At 42.5% G+C, this 12,966-nt stretch overlaps 1 protein-coding gene across 3 annotated transcripts in view; it reads left to right on the forward strand.

Moving 5' to 3' along the window:
• Positions 1-12,966, forward strand: part of samd14 (sterile alpha motif domain containing 14) — a 128,159-nt gene that overhangs the window by 70,348 nt on the left and 44,845 nt on the right. For all 3 annotated transcript variants that reach the window (XM_078424589.1, XM_078424591.1, XM_078424590.1), the window contains 2 exons: positions 2,837-2,930; positions 11,825-11,902. In XM_078424589.1, the coding sequence (XP_078280715.1) occupies positions 2,837-2,930; positions 11,825-11,902 (172 nt within the window). The remainder of the gene's footprint in view (positions 1-2,836; positions 2,931-11,824; positions 11,903-12,966) is intronic.

The following is a 12,966-nucleotide window of genomic DNA, read 5'->3' on the forward strand; positions in this document are numbered from 1 at the left end:
TGCAAGCTGCCTAGGCGAAATATGAGGTGCTGTTCCTCCAATTTCCGGTGGGCCTCACTATGGCACTGGAGGAAGCCCATGACAGAAAGGTCAGACTGGGAATGGGAGGGGGAGTTGAAGTGCTCAGCCACCGGGAGATCAGTTTGGTCAATGCGGACCGAGCGCAGGCATTAAGCGAAGCGATCGCCGAGCCTGCGCTTGGTTTCGCCGATGTAAATAAGTTGACATCTAGAGCAGCGGATGCAATAGATGAGGTTGGAGGAGGTGCAGGTGAACCTTTGTCTCAGCTGGAAAGACTCTTAAAAGAGGGTTTCCTTGGCAGATGCAGAGAGACAGCCTCAGCCACTCAGATCTGCCCCCCCCCCCCCCCCCCCCTCCTAGTGATCAGAGTCAGAAGCTGCAAAGCTCAGCCACTGAGCCCGAAACAAGTTGTCTGTACGTGAACTCTTCGGTAACTCTTTGCAGACCAAAGGAGACTTCTGGAGTTAGACCTAAGGCACCCACCTGAAAGGGTTGGTGCATTACTGGTTTTATACCTACCTCCAAAAAATATTATCTTTACATAATATATTCAACAAATACATCTGGAATGTAGAAACAAGGAACTGCAGAAGCTGGTTTACAAAAGAGGACACAAAGTGCAGGAGTAACTCAGCAGCTCAGGCAGCATCTCTGAAGAACATGGATAGGTGGCATTTCTGGTTGGGACCCTTCTTCAGACTTTCTCCATGTTCAGTGTATTCTGTTACAATATATTAACACCATGCTTGCTTCTTCCTTAAACAATGCATCTGCAGAACATATGAGAGGCTCTTACAGAGGCCCAGTCATGTAGCATTCAATGGTGGCTGAGCCTAGACTATCGTGCTTCTCCATAAAGTCTTTAGGAAGCAGCACCTAGCTCTATAATACTTCAGGGATCAAGGGGATTTCATGGTCATCGTTTCAGGTCTGGACCCTTCGTCAGACTGATTATAGTACGGGGAAGAAAGCTGGAAGAGAGGTGTGGGGTGGGACAAAGCCTGGCAAGTGATAGGTGGAAACAGGTGATGGGGGTTGATAGGTAGAAGGGTTGGCCAAAGACCAGAGATGAAAAGACAATAGGTAGTGGGAAAAGGCAATAAGGAGAGAAGATGTATGAATGTGATCTTTACAAACAGGCCAAAGGCACAGCTCCATAAACAGCCTCTGGATTAAGCCTGTGTGACTGAGTTAGTTGATCATCTGTGATGCCAGTGAAGTGTTTTAACTAACCTTGGTGCCTCCAGCAGGATTAAACCAGTGGGGCTCATAGTCCCCAATGCAATTTAGCAATTCCTTCAAAAGGAGATCAGCTGGGCGAACTCAGAATGTTCCATCTCACTCAAACGCTGAATCTGAGCAAAGAGGCACTAATAGAATCCACATTGCTAAATTAGTATCATTTTTTCAGTTTATTCAAATCAAATATATCTGTAAACCTAAATCACAATGTTTAGTTAGCCCAATTACCATGACTTTTGTTAATTGGATTTTGGATGAATTAGTCCATGCGCAATAGAGTGAAACATACACTCTTTTCAATGTAAGGGAGTTGGTTTCATTGAAATAAATTGTTTGAGTCATCCAGATTTCTGTCAGATCCATTGTAGATTATCCTCGATTTTGAGATTAAAATGAGGGACATTTACTATCTGAAGTTAGCTAGCACAGAGAATTTTAGTTGGCTCGAGAGGGCTACCATTTAAAGACACAAAGTGCTGGAGTAACTCAACAGGTCAGACAACATCTCTGGAGAACGTGGACAGGTGATGTTTTGGGTCGGGATTATGCACTTCCTTGTTTCCCCACCGCTACCATTTAATTGGTTGAGTTTCAGGTGTTGTCCAGGTCGGATTGTTTAATTTAGTTTAGAGCATGGACACAGGCCCTTCGGCCCACTGAGCCCATGCCAACCATTGATCACCTTCTCGCACTAGTTCTATGTTATTCCACTTTCTCATCCACTCCCTACACATTTAGGCACAGTAATTGAGGTAACTGAACATTGTGATTTAGGTTTATAGATATATTTGATATGAATAAATTGAAAAAATTATGCTAGTTTAGCAGTGTGATTCTCGCTCTGATTCAGGGTTCAAATGAGATGGAACTTTCTGAGTTCCTCCAGCTGTTCTTCTTGACAGAGACTTACAAACCCACATGTCTTTGGGGTGTCCAATGGTTCAATGGTACTTTATTATCACATGTACTGAGGTATAATGAAATTCTTATTTTGCAGACTGTTCGGTAAGTTTTATCGACACATAAGCACAATCGCAGCCAAGGGCAGCATCTTTTAACAGAGGAACAACGTGAAGCCTTTTCAGGTCAATGCTTCCTCTGGGAAGTTCGACATCTCTTTAAACTCGTCAACTTTTGAAACTCGGTTTCCCCCAGTTTATAATGAGGAAGATGTTTAAAAGTCAGCAACTGACCATTTGCAATCAAACCATTGACAGTGGTTTTGTGTTTGAAACTGTTTTAATGAGATAAAATTAGCTACGACACACCATCATTAATTATAAACACTGCAGAGATTCACCATTAATTAAGAATATAAAATGGCCCCAAAAAAATATCTGTGGTGCGTAGCCTGGATGAACCATCTTGATACACGGTCGCAAATGATTAATTCCAGTTTGACTTTTCTTTTCATTGAATTTGTCATGGGATGTACTTAAATCAGAAACCATCTCACAATCTCATAAGGTTGCTAGATATTCATGGTCGTTGAAGCAAGAACAATAGCTGTCAAGGATGTACTATCAATGTTGTGACAGTGCCCTAATGTATTCCTTACATGTTTGTACCACAGGTTCAGAAGGGAGCAAGGAAACAAGTCCTGCGGAACCAGCGAGTCCCACAGTTGGGCTGGACAGAAAGGCACGGAGGAAATTTTTGGACCTTGGGTAAGTGTGACTCTATTTGGAATAAATTATTAATCCTTTTTATAAGCCAATGGTAAGGCCACATTTGGAGTACTGAGTACAATTCTGATCTTCCTGTTATAGAGAGAATGTCATTAAACTTGAAAGGGTGCAAAAAAGACATGAGGATATTGCCAGGATTGGAGCATTTGTGTTACCAAGGGGAGGTTGGCTAGGCAGTGACTTTTATTCCCTGGAGCATAGTAAACTGACAGGTCATAAATATCATAAGATCATAAATGATAGGAGCAGAATTAGGCCATTTGGCCCATCAAGTCTTCTCCAGTGACCTGAGATAAAGAGGTTTATAAAATCAAGAGGGGCATCAATGAGGTGAATAGCCAGTTCTTCTCCTGAGTGTAGCTGAGTCTAAAATGGAAGGCGGAGCTGAGAGAACATTCAGACATGACCTGAGGGGCAACCTTTTTCACACAAAGGATGGCACATTTATGGAATGAGCTGAAAAGGAAATGGGAGTGGGGATATAAATATGACTTTTAAAAAACACTCTGACAAATGCATGCTTTGGGGAAACTTGTGGATGGATATGGGCCAGGTGCAAGCAAGTGAATTAGGTGATTTGATTGGTGTAGGAAGGAACTGCAGATGCTGGTTTACACTGAAGATAGACACAAAATGCTGGAGTAGCTCAGCGGGACAGGCAGCATCTCTGGAGAGAAGGAATGGGTGACGTTTTGGGTCGAGGCCCTTCCGTTTGACTGGCATGGACAATTTGGGCCAAAGGGCCCGATTCTGGACAGGGCGGCTGTGTCTCCATGACTCTGTTTGTACTGCCTACCAGAGAGTAGCTAGCAAAAAAAAGTCTAATATTAAGTTGTAACTTTAAGTCTGTAACTTACAATTTCATGACAATTAAAAATAGATCCATCACACTAAATTGATTAAAAGCCACTTTTTACAGCAAGCTGCCAAGCATAATTTTTTGCCAAGATTTTTAAAATTCATTCAAGACAAGTTAAGTTTATTTGTCACATACACATACACGATGTGCAGTGAAATGAAAGTGGCAATGCCTGCGGATTGTGCAAAATTTCTTTAAAAAAATTACAATTACAGCATATAAATTAAAATTAATACAGAAAAGAAAATGTTAGTCCCTGGAGTTATAATAGTTAACAGTCCTGATGGCCTGTGGGAAGAAACTCCATCTCATCCTCTCCGTTTTCACAGCGTGACAGCGGAGGCGTTTGCCTGACCGTAGCAGCTGGAACTGTCCGTTGCTGGGGTGGCAGGGGTCCCTCATAAATGCATATTAACATGTATCACATATCTTGAATATCCCATTGAACTGACTACCATGATGGATCATTGCAGGGGCCATTTAGTCAATAGCAATATTGTGGGTTGGAGTCGGACAAATGTGAAACTGGGGAGGGATGGCACATTCTCCTTGTGAATTAAATTGTTTTTTAATTCAATCATTTATTTAATTAATTTCTTCTTCTTAAAAATTCCTCACTATCAAAGTTGAATTCTACTCTGTTCGTATGGATTTTGATGGACAATTAACTAAACATTCCTTGATAGACACAAACTGCTGGAGACACAGCATGGAAACAGGCCCTTCGGACCATCGAATCCACAGCGATACACGTTCTATCCTCCAAACTAGGGACAATTTGCAGAAGCCAATTAATCTACAAACCTGCATGTCTTTGGAATGTGGGAGGAAACCGGTACACCCAGGGGAAAACTCAAGCGGTACATGGGGAACATACAAACTCCGTACAGACAGCATCCGTGGTCAGGATCGAACCTGGGTCACCGGTGCTGTAAGGCAGCAACTCTACCGCTGCACCACTGTGCTGCCTTGAGTGCTATAGCTTAAAATAGACAAAAATGAGTCAACATGGTGTTTTACAGTCTGCTGATGTTGTGTTGATGGGGCCAATGCGCCTACTGCAGACTCTTCCACATGTGGGGCAGGACATACCTGAAATGGTGGATGGTTTATGACGTTGTACGCTCCTTCTGCTGTTAACATAGTGCTTCAGAGTCCTGCCAAGGCCTGTACTCCAGGTTCTCAATGCTACTTCATCATTTTGATCAGTCATTGATAAGGGATTCTCAAAAAGTCAATGAAACTGTTTTGTTAGTTCAGAGTATTAGCTACAAGGAGAGGTTGGGCAAACTTGGATTGTTTTCTCTGGAACACTGGAGGTTACAGGGAGAACTGTCATCAGCACATAAAGGCATGGATAGGCTCGACAGTCAGAATCTATTTCCCAGGATGGAAAACTCAAATACTAGAGGGCACAGCTATAAGATGAGAGGGGCAAAGTTCAAAGTAGAAGGTACGGGGCATTATTTAACACAGAGGGCAGTGAGTGCCTGAACTGTGTTGCTGGAGGCATTAGTTGAGGCAGATGATAGTGGGATTTAAGAGACTTTTGAATAGGCATATGGATATGCAGGGAATGGAGGGATATAGATAATGTGCAAGTAAATAAGAGATGGTCTTGGCATCATGGTCGGCACAGACATTTTGGGCCAAAGGGCCTGTTCTTGTGCTGTACTTTTACACGTTTTATGTTCTACTCTTGAGTACATCCTTCAGCCTTTCCCTCTGTCTGATTGGTGACAGAGCTTGAAAGAGATTGTCTCAGGGCTTTGGTGTGGGGCATGTAAATAAAAATATGTCAGGCACAAGTAATATTAATGTGGTCCAAACACCGAGGTTTTCTAACCTTGATCTTTTTAGCTGATCTTGCCATTGGGTATGGAGTGGGAAATAGACTGCAACTAATTTAACACAATCTCTCCAAATCTTAATGTGTAACAGCTTTTCAAAAGAAACATTTGAAAGAATCGTGAATCATTTAGAGATGTGCTTTATTCCATACTGTGATAAATTCCAGAATCTATTTTATTTTTCTGGCAATCAAGTATTCTGAGTCGAAGGAACCACTTTATGTCGTCTGTGGGAGCCATAAAAAGGCAACTTATATTGAACAGTACCTTGTGGTAGTGAGAGCACCGTAAATAATGTTTGTTATATTAATGTTATTGTGTGGAGTATTGAACAAAGAGGATATTTACGAGTCTTCATATCACTGACAAAGCCATAAAAACATGTTGATTCTCATTGAATCATTGACATGGTCAAAGAAAAATTCTGATGGGGCTTGCTTGCCTGGAATTCCTATTATGTCCATTATGGTTTTCCATCCCTTATCGCAGTTTGATGATATTGCAGCATCTTGTGGGCATAATGATCCAAGCATTAATAACTAACTCAGGCGGCACGGTGGCACAGCGGTAGAGTTGCTGCCTTACAGTGCCAGAGACCCGGGTGCGATCCTGACTGCGGGTGCTTGCCTGTGCAGAGTTTGTATGTTCTCCCGGTGACCTGCGTGGGTTTTCTCTGAGATCTTCGGTTTCCTCCCACACTCTAAGTACGTACAGGTTTGTAGGTTAATTGGCTTGGTATAAATGTAAATTGTCCATAGTATGTGCAAGGTAGTGTTAATGTGCGGGGATCGCTGGTCGTTGCGGACTTGGTGGGCCGAAGGACCTGTTTCCCCACTGTATCTCTAAACTAAACTAATATCTGATAACAAAACCGATGACTGGTTCAATGAATCTCAGGATATGACAATCAAACCATGTTCTCCTATTGTATATTTTTGTATCCTGTTAAACACTCAGAAAGCACAAAGCTGGAGTAACTCAGCGGGTCAGGCACCATCTCAGGAGAGAGGGAATGGGTGACGTTTCGGGTCGAGACCAAGGGTCACGACCCGAAACGTCACCCATTCCTTCTCTCCTGAGATGCTGCCTGACCTGCTGAGTTACTCCAGCTTTTTGTGATACCTTCGATTTGTACCAGCATCTGCAGTTATTTTCCTACACTCAGAAAGCATGTCAATTATCAGCTCATTATTTCCTGAAAGCTTGTTGGATCTTGCCGTGAACACATTGACAACTGTATTGTTCCCAAAGTACAAATGTGATTACACTTTAAATAAAAGATTTTTTCCGTAACATTTCACCATTGTAAAGTGACTGGCACTAAGGGCGACATTGTTGGGCAGCTGATAGAACTGCTGTCTCACAGAGCCAGAGACCCTGGGTCTGAAGAAGGGTCTCGACTCAAAAGGTCACCCATTCCTTCTATCCAGAGATGCTGCCTGTCCCGCTGAGTTACTCCAGCATTTTGTGTCTATATTCGGTTTAAACCAGCATCTGCGGTTCCTTCCTACATTATTCACCCTGCTTCCATGCTGTCTGCATACAGTTTGCATGTACACCCTCGTGGGTTTCCACCAGGGTGCTCCAGTTTTTTCCCGCATCCCGAAGACATGCAGGTTTGTAGTTTAATTGGCCTCTGTAAATTGCCCCTGATGGGTAGGGAGTGGATGCAAAACTGGGATAACTTACAACTAGTGTGAATGGGAGATTGATGATCGACGTGGACTTGGGTCGAAGGCCCTGTCTACGTGCTGAATCTTTCAATCAATCAATCAGCGTCAATATGTTGAATTTCCCTAACACCTGAAGGCAGAAGTTAATGAGAGTTGCATGTTGTATGGAAGATGGGTTTTATCTTGGGATGACTGCTTGCAAATTCAGTGGCATGGAGGCATGACAAGTCAGGCATTACCCAATCAGCTTAATATGGTGTAAGGCCTTTCCTTTGTATCAAGCAGCTTAGTAGAACACATAAAGGAAACCAGGTTATCTCGAGCCATGGCCGTGTCCTGGTGGGAGGATTGAAGGGGGGAAAGGTTAGGCGGTGTCAAGTGGAGTCAGGGAAGAGACCTAAATCAGAAGGGCGTTGAGAGTCATCTGTAAGTGGGTCAAAGTCACTGGTGCATTGGCCAGCAGATGCAGAGAGGAATCTGGAATAAAAGGCCTGGCCTTACATAGAGCAACATAGAACAACCCAAAACAGTACAGCACAAGAACAGGCCCACAATGTCTAACATAAATCGGGGCAGCAAAATGGCGCAGCGGTAGAGTTGGTAAAATAGTAAATTGTCCCTAATGTGTAGGATAGCGCTAGTGTAAGGGGTGATCGCTAAGTCTCAAGTCAGGTTAAGCTAATCTCATCTGCCTGCACATGATCCATAGCCCTCCATTATCTGCATATCCATGTGCCCATGTAAAAGCCTCTTAAGAGCCCTATCGTATCTGCCTCAACCATTGCCCCTGGCAGCGGGTTTCAGGCATTCACCATCTGCACATCTCCTTTAAACGTTGCACCTCTCATTTTAATTCTATGCCCTCCAGTCTTTGACATTTCTATCCTGGGAAAAAAGACTCTGACTGTCTATCATATCCATGTCTCTCATAATTGTCTACACTTTTCACAGATATTGAATTGCTTGCAAACAAAGATTGTTGTGTTATAATCTGGTTTCCTGGCAAATGTTTATTGGATATTTTTGTTCCAATTTCATCACTCAACAAATATGAATAATAAATAAAAGTGCTCAATAATGACAATAAAGAGAAGAGAGAGAGAGAGAGAGGAATCAACTTCTTTGTAAACTCTGACAACAAATTAAACAAATTAAAATATTAGTATTCAATAGACAATAGACAATAGGTGCAGGAGTAGGCCATTCGGCCCTTTGAGCCAGCACCGCCATTCAATGTGATCATGGCTGATCATCCACAATCAGTACCCCGTTCCTGCCCTCTCCCCATACCACCTGACTCTGCTATCATTAAGAACTCTCTCTTGAAAGCATCCAGAGAATTGGCCTCCACTGCCTTCTGAGGCAGAGAATTCCACAGATTTACCTTTCTGAGTGAAAAAGTTTTTCCTCATCTCCATTCTAAATTCGTGCTTCAAATAGAAAATGCCAACCAAAGTAAACAGCTGTAAATATTCGGATGTAGCATGGAACAGTTCACATTAGGGTCACAGTACAACTAAGATAGACTTTGGCTCAAAATATAGAAACAAGGAACTGCAGATGCTGGCTTACAATAAAAGGGACTCAAATTGCTGGAGTAACTCGGTAGGTCAGGCAGCATCAAGAAGGCAAGAGACAAAGCGTGGCAGGGAATAGGTGAACACAGGACTTGTGAAGGGTTCCGACCCAAAACGTCATCCATCCATGTTCTCCTGGGATGCTGCCTGACCCGCCTAGTCCAGCACTTTGTGTCCTTTAATCTTCGGCTCACGCATGTGTGTATATACAATTAGTCTCACAGTAGATAAAATGGGGAAACCCCTAAGTATCTCAAGATTTGCAATGTTTTGTGTCAAAAAAACTTGTGATGCTTTTTCCCAGTGAAGAATCATTAACATTCACAATGGTTAAGTGGCTCATTAGCTGCTTCATGGATTCATAGGATTAATTTTTGCAGTTATGCAAAATAATGTAGAACAAATTAAAATAAAATGCAAAATGAGATAATTACTCATTAAAAATGTTCCCCTTTTGGCCTGAATGTTGAAAAGAAACAAAGTACATCTCTGGTGTAGATGCGAAAGCAGAACAGATAACTGCAAGCCACAAATGATTAAATGGAAAACCAAAATGTAGATAGTAAATATAAGAAAATAACTGCAGATGCTGGTACAAATCGAAGGTATTTATTCACAAAATTCTGGAGTAACTCAGCAGGTCAGGCAGCATCTCAGGAGAGAAGGAATGGGTGACGTTTCGGGTCGAGACCCTTCTTCAGACTGATGTCAGGGGGGCGGGACAAAGGAAGGATATAGGTGGAGACAGGAACATAGAGGGAGATCTGGGAAGGGGGAGGGGAAGAGAGGGACAGAGGAAATATCTAAAGTTGGAGACGTCGATGTTCATACCACTGGGCTGCAAGCTACCCAGGTGAAATATGCTGTTCCTCCAATTTCCGGTGGGCCTCACTATGGCACTGGAGGAGGCCCATGACAGAAAGGTCGGACTGGGAATGGGAGGGGGAGTTGAAGTGCTCGGCCACCGGGAGACCAGTTTGGCCAACGCGGACCGAGCACAGGTGTTGAGCGAAGCGATCGCCGAGCCTGCGCTTGGTTTCGCCGATGCAAATAAGTTGACATCTGGAGCTCCTGACCTGCTGAGTTACTCCAGCATTTTGTGTAGATAGTAAATAGTCTGCACAAGGTCAGAACGTGGGATCAGGTTACTTTGAAAGACCCCAAGAATATATGTACCTCCATAATTGATGTCAGCACAAATATCAGTGATGGTGATTCTGATTATTTGTGACTAAAATACAATGAGCAGAACTGAAGAAAGGAAACCTTTATTAGATTTTAACATCAATTTAGGCCATCCAATTTAGGCACAGTGGCGCAACGGTGGAGTTGCTGCCTTACAGTGCCAGAGACCCGGGTTCAATCCTGAGAACAGGCGCTGTCTGTTACAGAGTTTGTACATTCTCACTGTGACCACGTGGGTTTCCTTCGGGTTCTCCGGTATCCTCCCACACCCTGAGTTGGTTTGTTGGTTAATTGGCTTTGGTAAAAATTGTAAATTGTTCCTAGTGTGTAGGATAGAGTTAGTGCCTGAGATCGCTGGTCGCTGTGGACTCAGTGGGCCAAGTGACAGTCAGGGACTATCCTGTCGGGTGAAACACTGGACACTAACTCTCGAAAGACTAAAGTCCTCAGGAAATGGATATTTCTTTTTGAGAAGACTGTGTGGCTTCCCTTTTTATTAATAGAAGTATAAGTTTATCCTAATCCTTTCTAAAAGCATGGCAAGGCCTCATCTACAGTGTTATATTCAGTTCTGGGCATTGTTCTTTAAAAAGGAAGTCAGAGCCTTATAGAGGCTTTCCACAGGATTCACTAGAACAGTACCACAGACTTCAGTTTTGTGAAGAAAAGGGAGCTATTTTCTCCAAAGCCGATAATGTTATCATGAAATGTGGTTATAATCACACATACTAATGAAATTAGAGGATAAATCATTAACATGAGTGTTAAACATCAACAATTGATTTAAGTGTAAGAAAATAACTGCAGATGCTGGTACAAATCGAAGGTATTTATTCACAAAATGCTGGAGTAACTCAACAGGTCTGGCAGCATCTCAGGAGAGAAGGAATGGGTGACGTTTAGTTGATTTAAGGTTGACACAAAATGCTGGAGTAACTCAGCGGGTCAGGCAGCATCCCTGGAGAAAAGGAATAGGTAATGTTTTGAAACCCTACTTCAGACCCGAAACATCACCTATTCCCTTTCTCCAGAGATGCTGCCTGACCCACTGAGTTCCTCCAGCATTTTGTGTCTATCTTCGGTGTAAACCAGCATCTGTAGTTCCTTCCTACACATTGATGTAAGGTTAATGGTCATGGATACATGAGAGAAAAGTAAATCATGGCCATGTAACAGAAGTTTGGTAGGAGGTGGGGTCTGTTTGGGGGTTTCAGGGGTGGGTTGCTGGGAGTCAAAGATTACTTGTCCTACAATTATTAGCTACATTAACAATACATGAGTGTACGTACAGAGACACAGCATGGAAACAGGTTGTTTGGTGACTGGGTCCATGCCAACCATTAAGCATCCATTTTGTGTCAAGCCAACATTAATCCCATTACAATATGTGTATGACATATTGATCAGTTTAAAGTACATCAACAAAAAAGATTTGATGAAAAATTCCTTCACATACCACCATCTGGAACAAGTTACCTTATAGTGCAGTGGAAATATAGTTTAATGATAACTTTTAAGAGGAATAAATGACTGAAGAATAAAACAAAAATTGCTCTGGGGCAAGATCAGAGAAGTGGGTCAAATCTTATACTCCTTTCGAGAATGGGCCGAATGGCTTCCTTCTCAGCTGTTTATCATTCTATCAATGTATAACTTAGAGAAACAAACTTTGTCAAACTGCTGCGTTGAATTGAACTCTCGCTGACCTTAACGACCTGCACTATTACAGGGTACAGCTACGGAGATCCTCATCCACGAAAGGAAGAAAAGCAGAGAAGGCAGCCAACAGACTGTCCACAGGCAGCAGGTAAAGTCAGCGAATTGCACGTATCTTCTCACATAGCTGAAGGATAGCGCATCACAGAGCAGCACAGCACGGAAACAGCCCCTTCGGCCCACCTTGGCCATACCGACCAAGCTGGGATACTGGGCTAGTCCCATTTGCCTGTAATTTGCCCAGATCCCTCTAAACACTTCCTATCCATATCTGTCCAAATGGCTTTTAAAAGTCGTAATTATATCTGCTTCTATAGGTTCCTCTGACAGCTCATCCCAAAACATATTCTACAGTATTGTTTAAATTAATACTGACTAGCTAATTAAATTATTGCATCATATGGGAGGCGCATTCCCAATCTCGTTGTATTGTAAGTGTGCCTCAAGATTTTCACACGAGTTTACTGATTATTAATAAGCATCCATTTTGTATTAAGTGAACATTAATTTCACTACACTGTGTATGACATATTGATGTATTTAAAGTACAGCAACAAAGAAGATTTGATTTAAATTCCTGCATGAGCCGCAGTTTGTTGTATTATTGGTATTATTAATTGATTGTATTATTGATTATTTATTATTGTATAGTTCTTGTGTTAAAAGGCCTGCAAGTAAGAATTATTAATCAGGTTACCAACTCTCTGGTGATGTATTCAAGTAAACTTCACCACATGGCCTTCCACCACCAATAATCCCGTCCCTTCATTATATGTCTAGCTTTACAACTTCCATGGGAAATTAGTGTCCAGTGTTTCACCTGACAGCATAGTCCCTGACTGTTACTCGACCTCCCTGCCCTTCTGTTATAGAATGAATAATGGAAATGAACAGATAATTAGTGCCACTGTGATAATATTCTCAATTGCTCCTATCAAAACCCAGAAGATTACTCTTCATCGAAAACAGACTTCAGGGCAATGCTGGAGACGGGAACTCTAATTCAAGCAGGTTGTAGGAAAAAAAAAACTGCAGATGCTGGTTTAAATCAAAAGTAGACACAAAATGCTGGAGTAACTCAGCGGGTCATGCAGCATCTCGGGAGAGTGACGTTTCGGGTCGAGACCCTTCTTCAGACTGATGTCAGGGGAGGGG

The sequence above is a fragment of the Rhinoraja longicauda genome, chromosome 29 (assembly GCF_053455715.1).
Source record: "Rhinoraja longicauda isolate Sanriku21f chromosome 29, sRhiLon1.1, whole genome shotgun sequence".
Lineage (NCBI taxonomy): Eukaryota > Metazoa > Chordata > Chondrichthyes > Rajiformes > Arhynchobatidae > Rhinoraja > Rhinoraja longicauda.